Source organism: Tupaia chinensis, unplaced genomic scaffold (assembly GCF_000334495.1).
Source record: "Tupaia chinensis unplaced genomic scaffold, TupChi_1.0 Scaffold000047_1, whole genome shotgun sequence".
NCBI lineage: Eukaryota > Metazoa > Chordata > Mammalia > Scandentia > Tupaiidae > Tupaia > Tupaia belangeri.
This window is the reverse complement of record NW_006159505.1, coordinates 5,773,963-5,794,380: the sequence shown is the minus strand read 5'-3', so window position 1 is coordinate 5,794,380 and position 20,418 is coordinate 5,773,963. Positions and strand designations below refer to the sequence as shown.

The 20,418-nt window shown below is 48.8% G+C and overlaps 1 protein-coding gene across 1 annotated transcript in view; it reads left to right on the top strand.

Moving 5' to 3' along the window:
- Positions 1 to 312: 312 nt before the first annotated feature.
- The window catches only part of LOC102494681 (olfactory guanylyl cyclase GC-D), a 67,452-nt gene continuing 47,346 nt past the window's right edge, over positions 313 to 20,418 (top strand). Inside the window, exons 1-3 of the mRNA XM_006141152.1 lie at positions 313 to 407; positions 12,187 to 12,230; positions 16,619 to 17,182. Of these exons, the coding sequence (XP_006141214.1) occupies positions 313 to 407; positions 12,187 to 12,230; positions 16,619 to 17,182 (703 nt within the window). The remainder of the gene's footprint in view (positions 408 to 12,186; positions 12,231 to 16,618; positions 17,183 to 20,418) is intronic.

The window sequence follows — 20,418 nt, the reverse complement described above, 5'->3', positions numbered from 1 at the left end:
TTTCTCACTTTCTACATGTGTCTCTGATTGAAATTCACACCAGGTGTATGTGCATGCGTGGCCAAAACCCTGAGAGGAGAATGGAGGGAAGGGCTTGTGACGTGGCCATCCCCCCTGGGGGTGGGGGCTGTGTCTCTCTGTCGCTCTGGTGAGTGGACACACACTCTATAGCAAAAATGTCTCTAAGAAAAAAAAAAATGAAGGCACCGGGCAGCCTCTGGCGTGGAAAGTACTCTCTGAAGCCCCTGCTACAGGAGGTGGCTGCTGGGTTTGTCTCTGAGCCCGTGCTTTTCCCTCTGACTCCTGCACTCCATGGACTCTCAGTTGGCCTTCCTCATCTTGAGCCTTTCACCGGCCAAAGCTTTCAACCGGCTACGGGCCAGGCCTTGGGCCCATTTCGGCTACAGGTGCCTTCCTGCAGGAGGCTTCTGACAGCAGGGAACGCCAGCACAGGATGATTGTTGGTGCCGTGGTGCCCTCTGCTGGGCAAAGGCTAAACTACCAGTCTGGGCCACACGGTATAAAGAGGTCTTTTTCAGAGAGGCTTTTATTTATTTATTCATTCCATGAGTGAGTGAGAGAGACAGTAGATGGCATCCTGACAGGGTCTTTTTTTGTTTTAGCTCTATCTCAGTGGGGTTTTTTGCTAATGTCTAAAAATTTATTATCATAATCTTGTTTATATTACATTGAATCACATATATCTTTACAGTGTATTACATTGCTTTTTCCAGAAGGAATACCTTCCATATTAGTCAAGCCAAAGACATTACTATCCACATAACCACCATCAAATAGCTTTTCATCACTTTTTTCCAGATTATTATTATTATTATTCTCATTATTTTTTAAACATTCAATCACTATATATCTTTTTGCTTGTAAAAAAATTTACCCAACATGAAATACTTCTCAGACCAGTCCAGTTGAGAATACTATACACGTCATCATCAACAGGTAATAAACCATATCTGTGTCCCCCTAATGCCATGTGTCTCTATCTGTTCTCTTACTATCCTTCTCTGTACTCGTCTCTTCTCCCCCTGCCCCGTCCCACACTGTCTTCAGCACCCATAACTATTTGTACTGCTTTTATGCCCTGCAGTATTTCGCTCTCTACCACAGAGTGCGGATAGTCGGTATATATTCAGTGGATACATACAATATCTTTCTTTCACATCCTGGCTTGCTTCACTAGGCAATAGATCCTCCATATCTGACCATTTTCTGTCAAATGCCAGGGTCCTGTTGTTTTTTTATGGCTGAGTAGTATTCGTAGAGTATATGTACCACACTTTTTCAATCCATTCATTTGTTTGTGGACATTTGCGTTGGTTCCATGTCTTAGTGATCATGAATAATGCTGCAATAAACATGGATGTGCAAGCGCTTTTCTGACTGAGTGGTTCTCCTGTCCTTTGGGTAGAGACCCAGAAGTGGGATTGCTGGATCAAATGGTAGTTCTATTTGTAGATCTTTGAGGAACCTCCATATTGTTCTCCACAGTGGCTGAACCAGTTTACATTCCCACCAACAGTGTAGGAGGGTTCCCCTTTCACCACATCCCCGCCAACACTTACCCCTTTTTGTATTTTTAATCTTGGCCATTCTGACAGGGGTTAGGTGGTATCTCATTGTGGTTTTAATCTGCATCTCCCTTATGATGAGGGATGTTGAGCACTTCCTCATATGCTTTTTGGCTCTTCATGTCTTCCTTAGAGAGATTTTTGTTCAGCTCATTTTCCCATCTTCTAATTGGGTTAATCATTTTTTTTTTCAAGTAAGCCGCTTGAGTTCCCTGTGTATTGTGGGTGTCAGTCCCTTGTCTGAAGCATATTTTACAAAAATATTCTCCCATTCTGAGGGTTGTCGGTTCACACTTGTTACTGTGTCCTATGCAGAAACTTCTTAATCTAATATAGTCCCACTTGTCTATTTTAGGGATTATTGCCTGTCCTTTGGGAGTCTTATTTAAGAAGTCTTTGCCTACCCCAATATCTCTCAGAGTTTCCCCAGTATTTTCCAATAGCAGTTTTACAGTCTGAGGTCTCAGATTCAGATCTTTGATCCACTTTGAGTTGACTTTTGTTAATGGTGAAAGATGGGGCGTTCAATTTCATCTTCCTGCAGGTGGATACCTAGGTTTACAGCGCCATTTACTAAAGAGGTTTTCCCTTTCCCAGTGGATTGACTTGTTTCCTTTGTCAAAAATTAGTTGGCTGTAAGCTGTGGGGTTTGTTTCTGGGGTCTCCATTCTACTCCATTGGTCCACTTGTCCGCTTTTATGCCAATACCATGCTGTTTTGATTATCACGGCTTTATAGCATGTCTTGAGGTAAGGGAGTGATATGCCACCCACGCTACTCTTCTTGCTCAGGATTGCTTTGGCAATGTGAGGTCTTTTATGATTCCAGACAAATTCTATGATTGTCTTTTCTAGATCTGTGAAGAATATCCCTGGTATTTTGATTGGAACTGTGTTAAATATGTAGATTAATTTGGGTAGAATTGCCATCTTGATTATGTTAATTTTAGTGGATTGACTTGTTTCCTTTGTCAAAAATTAGTTGGCTGTAAGCTGTGGGGTTTGTTTCTGGGGTCTCCATTCTACTCCATTGGTCCACTTGTCCGCTTTTATGCCAATACCATGCTGTTTTGATTATCACGGCTTTATAGCATGTCTTGAGGTAAGGGAGTGATATGCCACCCACGCTACTCTTCTTGCTCAGGATTGCTTTGGCAATGTGAGGTCTTTTATGATTCCAGACAAATTCTATGATTGTCTTTTCTAGATCTGTGAAGAATATCCCTGGTATTTTGATTGGAACTGTGTCAAATATGTAGATTAATTTGGGTAGAATTGCCATCTTGATTATGTTAATTTTTCCAATCCAAGAACATGGAATGTCCTTACACATTTTTGTGTAATTTTCAATGTATTTTTTAAGATTTTCATAGTTTTCTTTGTAAAGGTCTTTGACTTCCTTAGTTAGGTTTATTTCTAGGTATCTTATACATTTTGTGGCTATGGTAAAAGGGATTCCTTTTTTCAGCTCTACTTCGTTCAACTCGTTCATACATAGAAATGCTATAGATTTCTGGATGTTGATTTTGTATCCTGTCACTTTACTGTATTCATTTATTACTTTGAGAAGTTTTTCATGGAAACCTTTGGGTCTTCTAAGTATACCATCATGTCATCTGCGAATAAAGATATTTTTCAATTCTTCTTTGCCTGTTTGAATGCCTTTAATATTGTTCTCTTTTCTGGTTGCATTAGCTAAGACTGCCAGCACTATATTAAAAAGCAATGGAGAATGGGGGCAGCCTTGTCTAGTACCAGTTTTTAGTGGAAAAGTTTTTAGCTTTTCCTCCAACAGGGTCTTGATGCCACAATCCATCCCAGCTTCAGCCAGCCCAGGATCACAGTATGCATATGCCCAGCATGTTCAGGGATCTCCCTGGACATGAACCTGGAACTTCTCACCTGGGTCAGTCTCGCAAAATATTTAATAAAAGGCGTTTATTTCTTTACCCTCTGTCTGTCATCATCCTTCCCTTTGCTCATCTGTCTACTCATCCATCTAGTACCTCTCATCCATCCGCCTCTGTACCCTGCTATTGTTCAAATGTATCCCCCCAGTTCATGAGTCAGAAACGGTCCCCAGTGGAAAGATGTTGGTAGGTGGGACCTTGAGGTGGTTTAGTCGTGGGGTTCTGCCTTTATGAGAGTTAGTGCTGCTCTCACTAGAGTGGGTTCCTAAAGGAAGGACAAGCGTGTCCCCTTTACTTCTTTTTCTCACGGTGGATCCTTTCTATTGCCACATGGTTCCCCCCACCATATCACGATAGAAACCCCTCGATCTCAGACTTCCCAGCCCCCAGAATTAGGAACCAAGTAAAATTTCTGTTCATCATAAATTACTTAGTCTGTGACTTTCTTTTTTATTATAACATTAACTGGCATATAATAGTTGTACATATTTATAGGGCATAGTGTGTGTGTGTGTATGTGTGTGTGTGTGTATGTGTGTGTATGTGTGTGTATGTGTGTGTGTGTATGTGTGTATGTGTGTGTATGTGTGTGTATGTGTGTGTGTGTATGTGTGTATGTGTGTGTATGTGTGTGTATGTGTGTGTGTGTATGTGTGTATGTGTGTGTATGTGTGTGTATGTGTGTGTGTTTTGAAGGATTACCAGAGCATGCGGGTCCTCATCAGAGAGACAGAAAGAAAGAGCGAGGGAGAAGGTGGAAACATCCTCCTCCCCAGGAAGTGTGGTCATGCCATGATTTCTTCTCCATTTTCCTGTCTTGTTGAGATTCTAGGCTCACACACATGTGCCTGGCATGTTTCTCAAGCCACAGGGGCTAGAATTTGAATCATGGGTAGCCATGTGGGATCTGGCTCCTTGAACCATTAGGCTACAGGACTGGCCCAAGTGTGATTTTTCACTAAATACATACATATATATATGTTATATATATACACACACATATATATAATATAAGAAGAAAGTAGGGCAATAAATTTATTCTCTCAGACATTACGATTATTTGTGAGCATTTAAAATCCTCTCTTCTAGCTAGTTTGAGAAATACATTGAACTATCTCCAACTATCGTTGGTCTTCGGTATTATAGCACTCATTCCACCTATCTACTTACTCTCTTGTATCCACTAATCCAGTTTTCCTTATCTCTTCCCCCCCTTCTCAGCTTCTGTTAGCCACTGTTGCACTCCCCACTTTTTTTTTTTTTGAGAGGTTTTCACTATAGGGCGCGTGCGCTCGCCAGACAGACAGAGAGAGACAGAGAGACAGAAAGCGAGAAATCACCCCCCAGGGGGGGTGGCCACGCTGCAATCCTTTCTCCTCCATTCTCCTCTCGGGATCTTGGGCACGCACGCACACGTGCCCGGCATGAGTGTAAGCCACCAGGGCCGGGAGTCAAACCGTGGTTGACTATGTGGGAGTCCAGCGACATAGCCATTACACCAACTGCTGGTCTCTGCACTCCTTCTAAGCTCTCAGACTTTTTAGCTTATACTAGTGAGTGAGGAAATATGATATTTGTATTTCAGTGCCTGGCTAACTTCATTTACCATAATTCCTTCTGGTTTTGTTCATATTGTCACTATTGACAGGATTTTATCCTTTATGTGGGTGAAAAAACATCTGATGTGTATCTGTACCACGTTTTCTTTATCCAGTCATCAGTTTTGGGGCACTTAGGTTAATTCCTTATCTTAGTTATCGTGAATAGTGCTATATTCACAGAGATCTCTTCAACACGTTGACTCCCTTTCCTTTGGGTATATACCCAGTAGTGGGATTGCTGGGTCTTAAGGCAGTCTGTTCTATTTTCAGTATTCTGAGGAACCACCACACTGTTCTCCATAAAGGGTGCACTAATTGACATTCTCACCGACAGTTCCTGACGTTCCCCTTTCTCCACAATTACGCCACACTTGTTACGCTTTGTTTCGTTCTGTTTTTGTTTTTATGTCAGTCGTTCTCCCAGAGGTGAGGTGATAGTTCATGAAGCTTTGGTTTCCATTTCCCTGATGGTTGTGATGTTGACTATTTCTCGCGTTTTGGTGATGGGTTATTTTTAAAGGCTTTTCTGTATACATGTGATCATGTCACCTGCCAACAGATCACTTGATTTCCTCCTTTCCAGTGTGGCTCATCTTAATTTCTTTCTCTGCCACCCTTCACATGAGCATGTTGGTGAGAGTGGAGAAAGATTCAGAGTGACCTAATCCTTTTCTAGTTCTCTGGATATTCCTTCATCCTGTCAAACTGACCCCTAAAATTAACCATCACATTCCCAGTTTCTGCTGGGACCCAGACTAGTACCAGGAGTGGCCCTAGGAGATAGACCCTCCAATCAGGATATTGGAGGTGGCTTGGTCCAGTATTTGGGCAATACAATGAGAGTCTTGTCTCTTTGCTGGGGGAAATGGGACACAAGCAAATTATCCTTGGTAGTAGCACAAGATGGTTTCGTTCCATGGATGCAGGTTGGAAGGAAGTAGGTTGGAAGGAAGTAGCAGGGTGAAATTAGCAACACGGATGCAGGTTGGAAGGCCCGGTTTTGGACATCAAGTTGCCATGGCACTTAGCCCCTAGGGTGACAATACTGGTTAGAGGTCGTGGAGGCACTGGCTGCTTCTTACAGTTTGAGAGAACATGTTTATAGAGAAGGTACAGCAACAGCAATACCATATCCTCCAGGGAATTGCAGAAATTAGTTCCCACATGAAAGATCTGGGAGATACAGGGATAAGCGTTCCTATCCCATCTCCGTTTGACTTGCATTTAGAGTGGTGTGAGATCTGGATGTGTCCTGGAGAGTAATAGAAGACCATCCCCACAAACTTAATCAGAAGCAATGCCAAGGGGCACTGCCTTTCCAACTATCCTCTCCTGGATCAAGCAAGCATGGCCCCCGACACCTGGTTTGTGGCCGCTGCCCTGGCAAATGTCTTCTTGCTCATTCTCATCAGGAAGGAAAATCAAAAGTGGTTGGCAGCACAAGGATAAGGCTTTACTGTGTTGTCCCCAGAGCCACGCCACCTCTCCGGTTCTGTGTCATAATAGAGCTCATGGGGACCTTGGGCCAGCCTGATATCCCGTCACGCTGGTTGGTTAAAGTGATGTCATTTTGCTAATTGGACCCAGTGTTTAGGAGGTAGCCGGCCTCCTCGATGGCATACACACCAGAGAGAGGGAGGTACACCTTGCAGAAATTCAGAGGGCTGTCACATTGGTGAAGCTCTTAGGGGTCAGTTGGTCTGGAACCACATTGGGAGATCCCTTGGTCCTGTGAGGGACAAGTCGTGGTGCCTCGTCCCCCCATCATATAGAAAGGGGCACAGTACCTGGTGAGCCTGTTTGGATTTGGCGGCAACATACGCCACCAACATCGAGTGTGTGGCCCTAACCCAAGTCATGTAGCTCAGAGAGCTGCTGGTGTTGCGTAGAGCTGAGAACAAGAAGGGTTTGTGCAGCAGATTCATGCGAGCTCCTGTCCCTGGGGCTGTGACCCAGCAGACCCAGCGGTATCTGTGGCATATGGGGGCCCCCTGGAGCCCCTTAAAAGTCCCAACAGGAGAATCACACACAGACCCCGAGGACTTGGGAGTAAAGCTGCATTATTTTCCATGGACTTTTATCCTCTTGAAAAGCAGCTTCTGATTTGGTCCTAGTCCTGGTAATGACTGGATGTTTGACCGTGACCAAGTGATCGAGTTCCCAGCATTGACAATGGACCTGGCATTGTCCAATCCACCGAACTGGAAGATTCAACCTACATAAGAGCAGTCACAGGAAAAGGGAAGAGTCGGATATGAGACCAAGCAGACGGCTCAGGCTCCTGTTTCAGCTCTTCTCCTTCCCACATCCCTGAGCTCACGGGGAGTTTCTTATCACTGGCTAGTGTGGAAGGGGAAGTATGGGCTTCATTCATGGGTGGGTAACAGGGCGTTCTGGCACCAGCCAGGAAAGGACAGCAGCTGTGTATGCATCCCTCAAGGCTGCTCCTGAAATACTAGCGTGAAGGGGACTGTCCAGCGGGCAGGACCTCAGTGGGTACATCTGCATGCAGACGAAGATGGCCTGAGGCATTTCTTTGCTTTGACTCATGGGTAATTGATAATGGGCTGTCTGGATGGCCACCATGCTGGTGTAAACAAAATTGGTGTTAATGAGGTGTGTGGATGGGCCTCTCAGAACAGCCATAGGGTGTGAAGCCATCTGTGACAGTAGGAGCCCTTGGTTCTGAGTGGACAGGATGACCTGCAGCTGTCTGTCAGCTTCCTCCTCAGCCACCCTGGTGCTTGTTCACTAGGCCCAGGTGGCCCTGGCAGCCAGAATAGAGGCACACGTGAGTCCGACAACGTGGACTCCACTCACCGAGGCCCATTTGATGCCTGCCACAGCTCAGGGCCCAGCCTGCCACCAGGGGAGGCCATGCCGAGCGCACAGACTGGCACCCTTTCCGGGGGACCAGCCAGCTGCCTGTTGCAGGCTGATTGTATCTGATCTCTCCCCCATAGAAAAAGCAGCACTTTTTCGACTCACAGAGATAGAACTGTAACTGTGTGTAAATTTGCTTTTCTTGCCTACGTGCTATCTCCAGAACCATGGTCCATAGTCTCATAAGAGTGTCGTCCATCTATTACTATGGTGGGCAGCCCAGCATTGCCTCTGACCGGGCAAGCACGCTCCTACGGCAGAGCGGAAGCAGTGGGCTCACAGTTTCGCCTCATCTCCCATCACCTTGTGCCTAGGACATTGGGCTCTATTTCAGAGCACGTAGGTCACAGAGAAGAAATGGCTTCTGCAGGGAGTGCAGTGATTGCTCTGATGAATTGAAAACTAAACTACCCCTGGGCCATTTTGACCTTCTCCTAACTTTTAATCAACACGTAGAGAAGGGAATTACTACATGAGCCCAACAGTGGGTCCTGATTATCCAAAGACATTTGGTTGTGGTCTCCAGATAGAGGCAAGGAGGGTTCTGACTAGAACCCAGTATAGTAACTGGGGAGCCCCTTAGCACTCCTCTGTCCAGCAATCCTGGTCAATGGCAAATGGGCAACCCAATAGCAATCAGCCAGCCATGTGTTCCATTGTTTCTTTTGTACCCACTTTCTGATAGGAGGTGGTGCTATGTCATGGGTTCCAAGTGGTGGTAAGGTGAATTGACACCACTTTGCTAATAGAGTAGCTGATGGGACTGTGCGAGTCCTTCGTCTTAGGGACTAAACTTTTCTCTGGTTAGAGAACACAACTGGATGATAAGAAGCCAAGGGGTGGACTGTACCAGGTATCTTCCCTTCACCCATCAGATATCTTTCTGCCCTTCCCTGCTGAGCCCACTTACCTGGGAGCTTGACTTGAATGAAATATCATCAGACCTTTGTGCCTGTTGAGGTCTGTTTGGGTTTGGCCAGGGATAGCCCTGGCAGATCAAAGGAGGGAAAAGTGAGGTCAGGGTATTTGTTGCCATTGCTGCCTCCCCAGGGGTTTGTCGCAGGCTAACTGTATCCCTCAACTGAGGGTCTCTACTCCTACCCCTACCCTTATCTCTGTGGGCCTCATGGTGGCAATCCCAGGTTACAACAACCCCACACATCCTATGAGCCTTTTGTAAATAAATGACTCTAATCCACCCATGCCACCTGCTTCCTGCTGGGATCTGACTGACACAATCTTCCCTTTATTTAAACATCCTCTTTCCTGTGGGACTCTAGGGCACTGGGCACTCTCTGCAATCAATCACCCAATCAGTGTTTACCTCTCGTCAAGTGCTCAGTAGTGGAGACAATGATGATGGTTCGTAGGGTTCTAATCTCAGCTGCCCTGTGAAGAGACATGTACAATAAAATCTCTGTTTATAGATAGGGAAACCAAAGCCCGGAGAGGCAAAATGACTTGCCCAGGGTCACTCAGAGAGTGAATTATGGGCTGAGGACTTTAACCAAGGGCTGTAAATCCCAGCATCCTCTCTGGTTGCTATACCAGCCTCGGCTTAACTGCCCTCAGATAATAATGAATTGTTCTTTCCATTCAAAAGCTGTCCCCAGCGATCATTTATGGCCTCAAGAATCTAAGCAACATGTAACAAGAGCCTTAGCAATGTTCATAATCTTTGACCCAGTATGGCTAATCCTGAGGTTTTATCATAATGAAAAAATTCAAAAGAGGACAAAAGCATGACATTCATGAAGGAATTTCTCACAAGAAGTTGCAAACAGCTCAGATGTGGAGTATACAGTCAGGGTGAGCTCTGGAAATCCGAACCCTCGCCCACAGTCCCACCGTGGGAAATCGGGTAAGAGAGTGATCACAGAGGTATCAGGTTATGAGCCAGTTCACACTGGCAGATCAAAGGAGGGAGAAGCAAGGGGCCTCTACCACCTCCAGGCTGGAGGGACAAAGGAAGGAAAGAAGGAAGGAAGGAAGGAAGAGAGGGAGGGAGGAAGGAAGAAAGGAACGGAGGGAGGGAGGGAGGAAGGAAGGAAGGAAGGAAAGAAGGAAGGAAGGAAGGAGGCAGTGATACCAGGGCCTAACACTTGGGGCCACGTAGGGAGGAGTATCTGAAAACCCAGACCAGGCAGGAGACTCAGCCATCCCTGGGACACTGTCAAAAACAGAGAGGGTGATTCTTTTGTCTTAGGGATTAAACTTTCCTCTGGGCTCCTGCCAGTGTCTCCTATAGGCTGAATCCAGCTAGAAGCTAGTGGCAAGGGATGCTGGGAAGTGAAGTTTTCGGGATTTGCCCTGCGTTACAGAATGCCCTCCATCTCTTGTCCCTCCACCACCCTGCTTCAAGGAGTCTTATCAGTAGGAAGGTCGGGGGAGGGATCCGAGAGGCCACATCAACAAAGGCCCCAGGATTCTTTCAGAACAAGATTACACTAGATAAAAATCTCCAACCAAAGGCAGTAGCACATCCACTCACCCAGTCTCTGACCACTGAAATTATAATGGTAAAGACTGTATAGTGTTGGTTGGTTAATGGACTGGACTCCCACATGGTCAATCACAGTTCGAGTCCCAGACCTGGAAGCCTACTTTCTCACCACCCCCACCCTGTCTCTCTCCAATGAGTGCATATGCCCTATAGAAAATTTTAAAAATAATAATAAATCATTCTTTAAAAAAACAGATTGTGTAGTGGTATGGAAAACATAAGGAATTATATTTACTTATAATTCTTTACTTTTTGTTTCTATCACTTTCTAACTTTTAAAATACCAATAAATCGGAACCAGCAGTTGGCATAATGGCTATATCGTTGAACTCCCACGTCGTCGACTGCGGTTCGAGTCACAGACCTGGTGGCTTAAACTCATGCCAGGTACTCAAGATCCCAAGAGGAGAATGGAGGAGAAGGGATTGCAGAGTAGCCATCCCCCCAGGGGGTGATTTCTCGCTTTCTGCCTCTCTGTCTCTCTCTGTCTTTTAGGCAAGCGCACGCACCCTATAGCCAAAACCTCTCCAAAATAATAATAATAATACAATACCAATAAATCTACTCGCCATCTTTGTTGTTCATGGAATCACACTCCTTCCAACCCCTGCTAGAAGGTAAGTGCTGCAAGGGGAAAAACTCTTTGTTTTGTCTGTTTGTTTGTCAATGTCTCTCAGGTGTCTAGAACAGTTCCTGAAACACGGAGCGGAGCAGGAGAAAAAAGACAGATAGGGGTTGAGGGGTTGAGGAGTGGAAAGGGAGTAGGGCTCTGGCTTGCCCTTGAAGAACCATGAAGTGACAGCTCAGTAAACATTTGTTGACTGAATAAAGCAATGTGAAGAAAGAAGACACAATGCCCACCTCAGAGGTTTTGTAAAGGTTGTGTGTGTGTGTGTGTGTGTGTGTCTCCCCAACATGTAGCCAATGTCCAAAACACTCAGTGAAAGTTGATTTCACTTGTGGGGGGGAGAAAGTGGGCAGAGGGTGGAGGGCTGGAAGTGCACTGGACTGAGGTTTCTACCTCCACCTAACCGTCCACCCAGATGGGGAACTTGAAACACCTGCATTCTAATTCTCAGAGATTCCATGTGGTGTGACGGGCAGAGGCTGAGACTCACAGTCAACCCTGCCACTTGCTAGCTCTGTGTCTTTGGTCAGATGACCTAACCTCTCTGGGCCATACTTTCTTTATCTGTAAAGTAAGCGTAATAGCAGTACCTGTCTCAGTGGGTTGCATGAACAGTGTGCAGTACAGGGCTTGACACATAGGGGGCACTCAGTAATGCTGGTTTCTCAGTGCTGGCCCCGTCTCCCTTCCTCCTGGGAGCCCAGCCAGGTCTTGGGCTGTCCAGGGTGCTGAAGGCATTCCCCTTGCCCTCTCTCTCCCTCTTGTTTCTCTCCCTCTTTCTTTCTCCTCCTACTCACCCCTTTCTCCACTCTTTTTCCTGCATGTGGCTCCCTGGAGCTGTGGGGTCTGAACAGATCTAATTTTCCAAGTGGCTTCTCCAGGCCCCTAAGGAGGATTGGGAGGGTGGGGGTGGGGGTGAGAACAAGCAGTATATGAGGCACTCTCCAAGCAGGAATCTGGGGAACTGAAAGGCAGCAGGAGGGCCATCTGCAGACTGTGGTGGGAATGAGAGTCCCTGGGCCAGAGCCTACTGGTGGAGCTTGATGTCTGAGGACCAACCGTGTACGGAACCTTAGAATCTGCGAAGAGGCACTGTCGGCCCAACAGCACAGCATGGCAGGTGGGTCTGTGGGGACCTGGCCCTGGAAGAAAGCAGAAAGGACCAGGTTGGGTATCAAGCAGGTGATCCTTGACGGAAGGGGCTCTGACTCTGACCGGAGCTTCCCATTTCCCTTCCCTGGGCTGCTTCCACCTCCCTACTTTGATCATTCATCTGTTGACACAGCCAGGGACATCTTCATGTTTTGGGCCATGGCCCTCTGAGATTGCTAACTCTGTGAGCTTGGTTCTCTGGACCAAGCAGTCTCTGTCTGTCTCAGCCCATCTCCCTGAGTCTGCAGACAGAAATGGTCTCCCCACTGGAGGTTGCACATTACCCATTGCTGGGAGGTGGAGGCACAGGAAGCTCTCATGCTTTTAGGAAAGGGTTGGAAAGGGGCCATGACCAACTTCAGAGACAAGACTCACCTGCCTCCTGATTTTTACTGACACACAGGAAGTCAGGGCTCAAGGACTTTTGGAGACCTAAACAAGCTCTCCCTTGCTCAGAGCTAGAAGCAGCTCTCTGAAGGATGGGGAGCACTGAGAAATCAGCATTACGAGCACCGCCTGCTCTTCCCTTGGGGAAGCCAAGGCACAGAAAGGGATGAGGACTCTATCCCACAGATCAGTGCAGAGTTGGAGTGAAGTGCCAGCTCTCACCTTGGCCCAGGCCTGGCCTGCTAAGGGCCTGAGTCCTCCACAAGCCCCTGTGGGCCATCAGAGGCAAGATCCTTGGGCACAGTGTGGCTGGCATGCCTCCAGCCTGGAAGCCTGCTGTGTGTGGGTTGCAGGGGAGCCCATCCTCCTTTCTGTGCCTCCCTTTCCCATCTGTACACAGAGGAATTGGTTCAGGTGTTCCTGTCTCCAAGATCCTTCAGTGCTGATGTTCCAGATGGCACTGAGGGGAGTTTTGTACTTGGCAGGGAGGGGAGAACCAAGCTCGAGTCCCAGTGCATCCCTAACTTTTGGTGAGACTTTGCACAAGTCACTGTCACGCTGAAATTCACAGTTTCCTCCCCCAGGAAAGGTGGTAGTAATGTTCTTGGGGCATCTGGAAGGCCCAGGCAAAGCGCCAACCTCAGAGATGCTTCTGAAAGTATAAGTAGCAGGGGCCAGTCCTGGAGCTTAGTGGTTAGGAGAGCTGGATCCCACGTGGTTGACCATGGTTTGAACCCCAGCCCTGGCTGCTTGAGAATAGTCTTTGTGTGTGTGCATGTGTGTGTGTGCGTGTGCGTGCCTAGAGCCCTAACCGGAGGGAGAGATGGAAGAGAATGGATTGCTGTGTGGCCATGCTCCACGGGTGGTGCTTTCTCCCTCTCTCTCTGTCTGACTCTCTCTGGTGAGAACATGTGCTCTCTGGCAGTTTAAAAAACTGACTATAGGCACCAGCAGATGGCATAATGGCTATGTCACTGGACTCCCATGTAGTTGATCACGATTCGAGTCCCGGACCCAGTGGCCTAAACTCATGCTAGACAGCTGGTCGTGCTTGCCCAGGATCCCGAGAGGAGAATGGAGGAGAAGGGATTGTGGCGTGGCCATCCCTCTGGGGGGTGATTTCTCATTTTCTGTCTCTATGTCTTTCTGGCGAGTGCATGTGCCTTATAGCAAAAACCTTTAAAAAAACAAACAAACAAACAAACAAAAAACCTGACTACAATAGAAATGGCAGGATGGGGCCAATAGGTGGCATGGTGATTAGGGCATTGGACTCCCACATGACCGATCATAGTTTGAGTCCTGGACCTGGCGGCTTGCTTTCTCACCCCCCCCGCCCCCCACCCCACTCTCTCTCTAGTGAGTGCATGTGCCCCATAGAAAATTTTAAAATAATAATAAAAAAATAAATTTTAATAAATAATTCTTTTAAAAATAGAAGTGGCAGAATATAGAAAACCTGGCAGCAGTAATACTCATAACGATAACTACCAGAGGCGCAGCTGCCATCTCTGCCATCAGCAGCACCCGCTGCCGTCCCCACTGGCAGAGGTCAGCTCTCTGTGCAGACAGGCTCCCCCCGCTGCTCTGAGCGGCGCATCCCGAGGGGTGGGGTGAAACTCATCCCTGCTGCTAGGAGACCACTCTGAGCATCACAGCAGGAGACGAAGGGCCCCAAGGGCCCTTTGGAGGTTGGCGGGAGAACAGCCCTCCTGGTTCACCAAGGCCTGGGCTAGGAGAACCAAAGCATTACGGCCAGTGCGGCCCAGAGTTGGTCCACTCGACAGACTGGCTCCTTTTAGAGACCTGGAGGCCGGGGCCCAGAGTGGGGTGGGGCAGATGGGAGCTGAAATTCAGGGCACCTCCCTGCCCAGCTCCCCTCATCCCCAGTACACCTGACTCCTCGCAATAATCTAAAGATGTTGATGATGGTGGTGAGGAACTCGTCTAGTAGTAAGTGCGTACGTACCCACATCACATCGATAGACGCCACGCATTTTACTACAGTCCTCACAGCTCTGCCCTAGCAGCGCGTTTCTCCTTGTTACAGGCGAGGAAACTGAAGCTCAGAGAGGCTAGACAGCTTGCCCAAGTTTCGGGGCTAATGAGCAACAACAGGGTTTGTTCCTCTGCATGATTGCAAGACCCTTCTCCTCTGCTCTGATGTTTGTGCGGAGGGCACCCTCCACTGTCCTGATCCACGCTTCTGAGTACAGGGCTGGATCTAGCTCTGCTTCCTCGGGGAAGCCCTCCACAAAGCCCTGCTGGCCCTTCTGCCTGCACCACAGTCAGCTCTGCTCTTGGCTGGACCTGCTGCCCTTCCAGCCTGGCAGTTTCTTAGAGGCGGGACTGTCCCTGCTCCTCCCTAGGGTGCACGGTGGCAGCCTATGGGTCACATAAACGGTGAGGGGAGAAAGACAGCTGAGTGCTGTGGAGAGAACGGCCGTGAGCGGGACACTGGCAGAGGCTGGGCAGGAGATCCCCGGCCTCAGTAATGGCGCCCAGCCTGGAACAGCAGAGGAAGCGGGGAAAGGCAGTTGGTGCACAGACGTGGGTCAAGCTCTATCTACTCCCTCCATGCCGGCTTCCCTCATCTGCACAACAGGGGTAGAAAGACCTGTTGGAGCAGGTCTGTGAGGGGGATCAGATGGGCCGTGCACGTGCATCGCAGGCCCTCCAGCTACACCCCCAAGCACACCCAGTGGAGGAGCCGCCACCATGGTCAGTGTGTAAGCTGCTAGGGCCTGCTGAGTCCTGGAGTCGGGTGCTGTGGAATGGCACTGGGCTTGGAGAAGAGCCAGGGGAGGCTCCGAGGGGCATCAAGAGAACTTGGCCACCTTGGAGGAGGAGCAAAGGAAGAAATGACAGTGGCAGATGGAGGGCTGGGCCCATAGCCTAGCGGTTAAGGGGCCTGGATCCCTCACACCCAACATGGCTCAGCTCTCTGCCTTGGTGGCTTGAAAAACTTGCCAGGTGTATGTTGGTGCGTGTCCAAAATCCCAACAGGATGAGAGATGGAGGAAAAGGGATTGCAGTGTGGTCACACTCCAGGGGGGGTGTGGGGGGGTGGTGCGTACTTTCTCTCTTGTTTTTTTTTTGTTGTTGTTGTTGTTTTTAAGAATTATCCCATTTAACTTTATTTATTTATTCATTTGTTTGTTTCAATTTGACCAGAGAGGGACAGAGAGAGAAAGTGAGAAAGCAAGCTGTCAGGTCCGGGACTCGAACCACAGTCAGCTATGTGGGAATGCAGCACCTTTAACCACCACACCACTTGCCGGCCCCTCTCCCTCTCTCATGTAATGTCTCTCTTTCTCTGGTGAGTGCATGCACTCTCTAGCAAAGTAAAAAAAAAGTCATATTTATTGAACACCTAAGTACTCGGGACTGTTACCTGTGCCCCATGATGGCACTTAGTCATCATGACAACTCAGTAAAGTGGGCTTTTCCACATCTCACAGAGGTGGATGAACCTTCAGAGGTCAGTCCAGGTCACACGACCACGCAGAGGGGGCCGGATCTGGCCAGCTCTGACTCCAAAGCCCCCGGGGCAGTTAAGCTGCAGCCCAGGACAGTGCGGGAGTATCACAGACTGTGAAATAGTCCTGGGGAGGAAGTTGAGCCCCGAAGCTGAGGTCCTTGGACATTCTGGGTCCAAGTCCCTCCATGTGCCATAAAGACATGGGGTTCTGGGAGGGGTTGCCAGACTTACAGTCAGGCCGGAAGTCCTGGCAGAAATACTAGAGCACAAACTTTGTCCTCATTCCCCTTCCCCAGGACTGCAGAGGGGCTTGTGCTCCGAAGGCCATGACCAGATGCTGCCACACAGGAAGTCCCGCCTGCCCTGCCGGGGCCTGTGGGAACGCACTGCCGGCCATCCGAGGAGAGCCTCTCTGCCCCTTCTCTCTGGGATGCTCTGGCCTGCCTTCTTATGGGCTGGCTTTCTCCCCCACCTGGTCTGGGGGACAGGGACGTTCACCCTGGGGGTGCTGGGTCCCTGGGACTGCGACCCCCTCTTTGCTCAGGCCCACCCGAGAGTGGCTGCCCAGCTGGCTGTGGACAGAGCCAATCAGGACCCCACACTGTTGCCAGGCTCCTGGCTGGCGTCCGTGGTCCTCCCTACAGGCTGTGACACTCCTCGTGCCCTGGCCACATTTCTGGCCCACAAGAACACTGTAGCTGCCTTTGTGGGCCCTGTCAATCCTGGTTACTGCCCTGCGGCAGCCCTGCTGGCCCAAGGCTGGGGCAAGACCTTGTTCTCCTGGGCATGCGGGGCCACAGAGGGAGGAGGGGAGCTGGCGCCCACCTTGCCTTCCGCTGCTCACGTGCTGCTGGCTGTTATGAAGCACTTTGGCTGGGCTCGCTCAGCCATTGTGTCCTCTCACCAGGACATCTGGGTGGCCACGGCCCAGCAGCTGGCCATGACTTTCAGGACACATGGGCTGCCCGTGGGGCTGGTGACCTCCCTGGGGCCTGGGAAGCAGGGGGCCACGGAGGTCCTGAAGCAGCTCTGCAGCGTGGACGGCCTGAAAGGTAAGTGTTCTCAGCTCCTTCCTGCTGCAGGTGGCTGGGACACCACAGGGCCACTGATGGGAGGCTTCCTCCACGTCAGACACGGGGCCAAGCTCTCGACAACGGCCCTGTGAGCTGGTCCTACTGAATTCCAGTTTGCAGCTCAGAGGAGGTAAGACATTGCCCAGGTCACACAGCTGGCCAGCAAGAGCAGTGGAGCTAGTGCTCCGAATTGAGCGTCAGTTATGGAGCAGGAGCAAAGCGGTCCTGGCTCCTGCCCGCTAAAACAGGAAAAATGGGAGCAGAGCCACTTGAACCCAGGACAGGAGCCGGAGCTGTTCTCAGTTTCGTGGGTTAGAGCTGCAAGCTTTATGGATTCACCGATCCTGTCCCCCAGCCCTCTGTTGTGCCAGGTGCTGAGTGACAGCAGTGAACAGGACAGTGGTGACTGGGCTCCAGGGGGCGACTGTGTGATGGCCAGGCCCATGCCAGGAGCAGAGGTTGCAGAGTCAGAGGAGGCACAGGGCTGGGCCCTGGGGGATCCAAGGAGGCTTCTTAGAGGAGGTGACGCTGACTGGTCCTTAAGGACGTAGTTTGCCAGAGAAAGTCATGGTGCAGGGGGATAGGTGGCCTCTGGAGAGTGGATTTTACAGTCGGGAAGTTAATGTAGGTTAGCCTGTAGCCTAGTGGTTACGGGATCCAGATCCCACATGTCCGACCACAGTTCAAATCGCAGACATGGTGTCTTGAGAAACACGCCAGACACATCCGTGTACATACCCCAGACCCCGCAAGATGGTGAAACGGAGGAGAAGGGAGTGTGGAATGACTATATCGCAATGGGGGATGTTTCCCCCTCTCCTTCTTTCCCAGTCTCTCTGACTCTCCTTCTTTCCCAGTCTCTCTGACTCTCTCTGGCAAACACAAGCGCCCTCAGGTGATTAAAAAGAAGAAATCAATTTAATGAATGAAGACTATCTTATAAAAACAGTAGAGTAGAAAATGGTAGAAAAGAATAGAGCTCAGTAAAATGAAATAGAATGGAGTAAACATAGTACATGTAAGAGTGAACTGCAGGGGCCAGCAGGTGGTGTGGAAGTTAAGGTGCTGGACTCCCACACAGATGACTGCAGTTCGAGTCCCAGACCTGGTGGCTTGCTTTCTCACTTTCCATTTCTCTTCTCTGGTAAGCACACATGCCTTTCAGAAAACTAAAATAGTAATAATAATGATAGATAAAATTAAATAAATAATTCTTTTAAAAATACATTTCTTTTTTAAGAATTATTTTATTTAACTTTATTTACCCATTTATTTACTTTAATTTGACCAGAGAGTGATAGTGTGAGAGACAGAGAGAGAGACAGAGAGGAATTTGAAGCCACCAGGTCTAGGACTTGAACCGTGGTCGGCCATGTGGGAGTCCAGCGCCCTTAACCACCATGCCTCCTGCTGTCCCAATAATTCTTTTTTTTTTTTTTTTTAAATAAAAAGAGTGCATTGCAGATAGCAAGGATAGGTATAGTTCTGGAAATTCCTTCTCTCTGTATTCAAGTTTCACATACTCAGTTTGGTGAGTGGCGTATACCAAGGTAAAATGCACTTTTACAGGGGGCCATGGTCCACCTGGTCCTGGCTGACCTTGGGGGTTGATGGGGAGCCGGCTAGGCCCCAGTCAGGAGCCCGAGTCTGAGGGAGACAGCTGTGTGGGCATGTGCGGCATGGAGACGCCAGGGGCTGGGCAGAGCCACTTGAACCCAGGACAGGAGCCGGAGCTGTTCTCAGTTTCGTGGGTTAGAGCTGCAAGCTTTATGGATTCACCGATCCTGTCCCCCAGCCCTCTGTTGTGCCAGGTGCTGAGTGACAGCAGTGAACAGGACAGTGGTGACTGGGCTCCAGGGGGCGACTGTGTGATGGCCAGGCCCATGCCAGGAGCAGAGGTTGCAGAGTCAGAGGAGGCACAGGGCTGGGCCCTGGGGGATCCAAGGAGGCTTCTTAGAGGAGGTGACGCTGACTGGTCCTTAAGGACGTAGTTTGCCAGAGAAAGTCATGGTGCAGGGGGATAGGTGGCCTCTGGAGAGTGGATTTTACAGTCGGGAAGTTAATGTAGGTTAGCCTGTAGCCTAGTGGTTACGGGATCCAGATCCCACATGTCCGACCACAGTTCAAATCGCAGACATGGTGTCTTGAGAAACACGCCAGACACATCCGTGTACATACCCCAGACCCCGCAAGATGGTGAAACGGAGGAGAAGGGAGTGTGGAATGACTATATCGCAATGGGGGATGTTTCCCCCTCTCCTTCTTTCCCAGTCTCTCTGACTCTCCTTCTTTCCCAGTCTCTCTGACTCTCTCTGGCAAACACAAGCGCCCTCAGGTGATTAAAAAGAAGAAATCAATTTAATGAATGAAGACTATCTTATAAAAACAGTAGAGTAGAAAATGGTAGAAAAGAATAGAGCTCAGTAAAATGAAATAGAATGGAGTAAACATAGTACATGTAAGAGTGAACTGCAGGGGCCAGCAGGTGGTGTGGAAGTTAAGGTGCTGGACTCCCACACAGATGACTGCAGTTCGAGTCCCAGACCTGGTGGCTTGCTTTCTCACTTTCCATTTCTCTTCTCTGGTAAGCACACATGCCTTTCAGAAAACTAAAATAGTAATAATAATGATAGATAAAATTAAATAAATAATTCTTTTAAAAATACATTTCTTTTTTAAGAATTATTTTATTTAACTTTATTTACCCATTTATTTACTTTAATTTGACCAGAGAGTGATAGTGTGAGAGACAGAGAGAGAGACAGAGAGGAGAGCATGAGAAAGCAAGCCACCAGGTCTAGGACTTGAACCGTGGTCGGCCATGTGGGAGTCCAGCGCCCTTAACCACCATGCCTCCTGCTGTCCCAATAATTCTTTTTTTTTTTTTTAAATAAAAAGAGTGCATTGCAGATAGCAAGGATAGGTATAGTTCTGGAAATTCCTTCTCTCTGTATTCAAGTTTCACATACTCAGTTTGGTGAGTGGCGTATACCAAGGTAAAATGCACTTTTACAGGGGGCCATGGTCCACCTGGTCCTGGCTGACCTTGGGGGTTGATGGGGAGCCGGCTAGGCCCCAGTCAGGAGCCCGAGTCTGAGGGAGACAGCTGTGTGGGCATGTGCGGCATGGAGACGCCAGGGGCTGGGAGCTGTTCTTCTCGGGGCCAGAGAGGGTTTTGGGAGGAGGTGACATTAGGGCAGGGCTGACAATGAGAA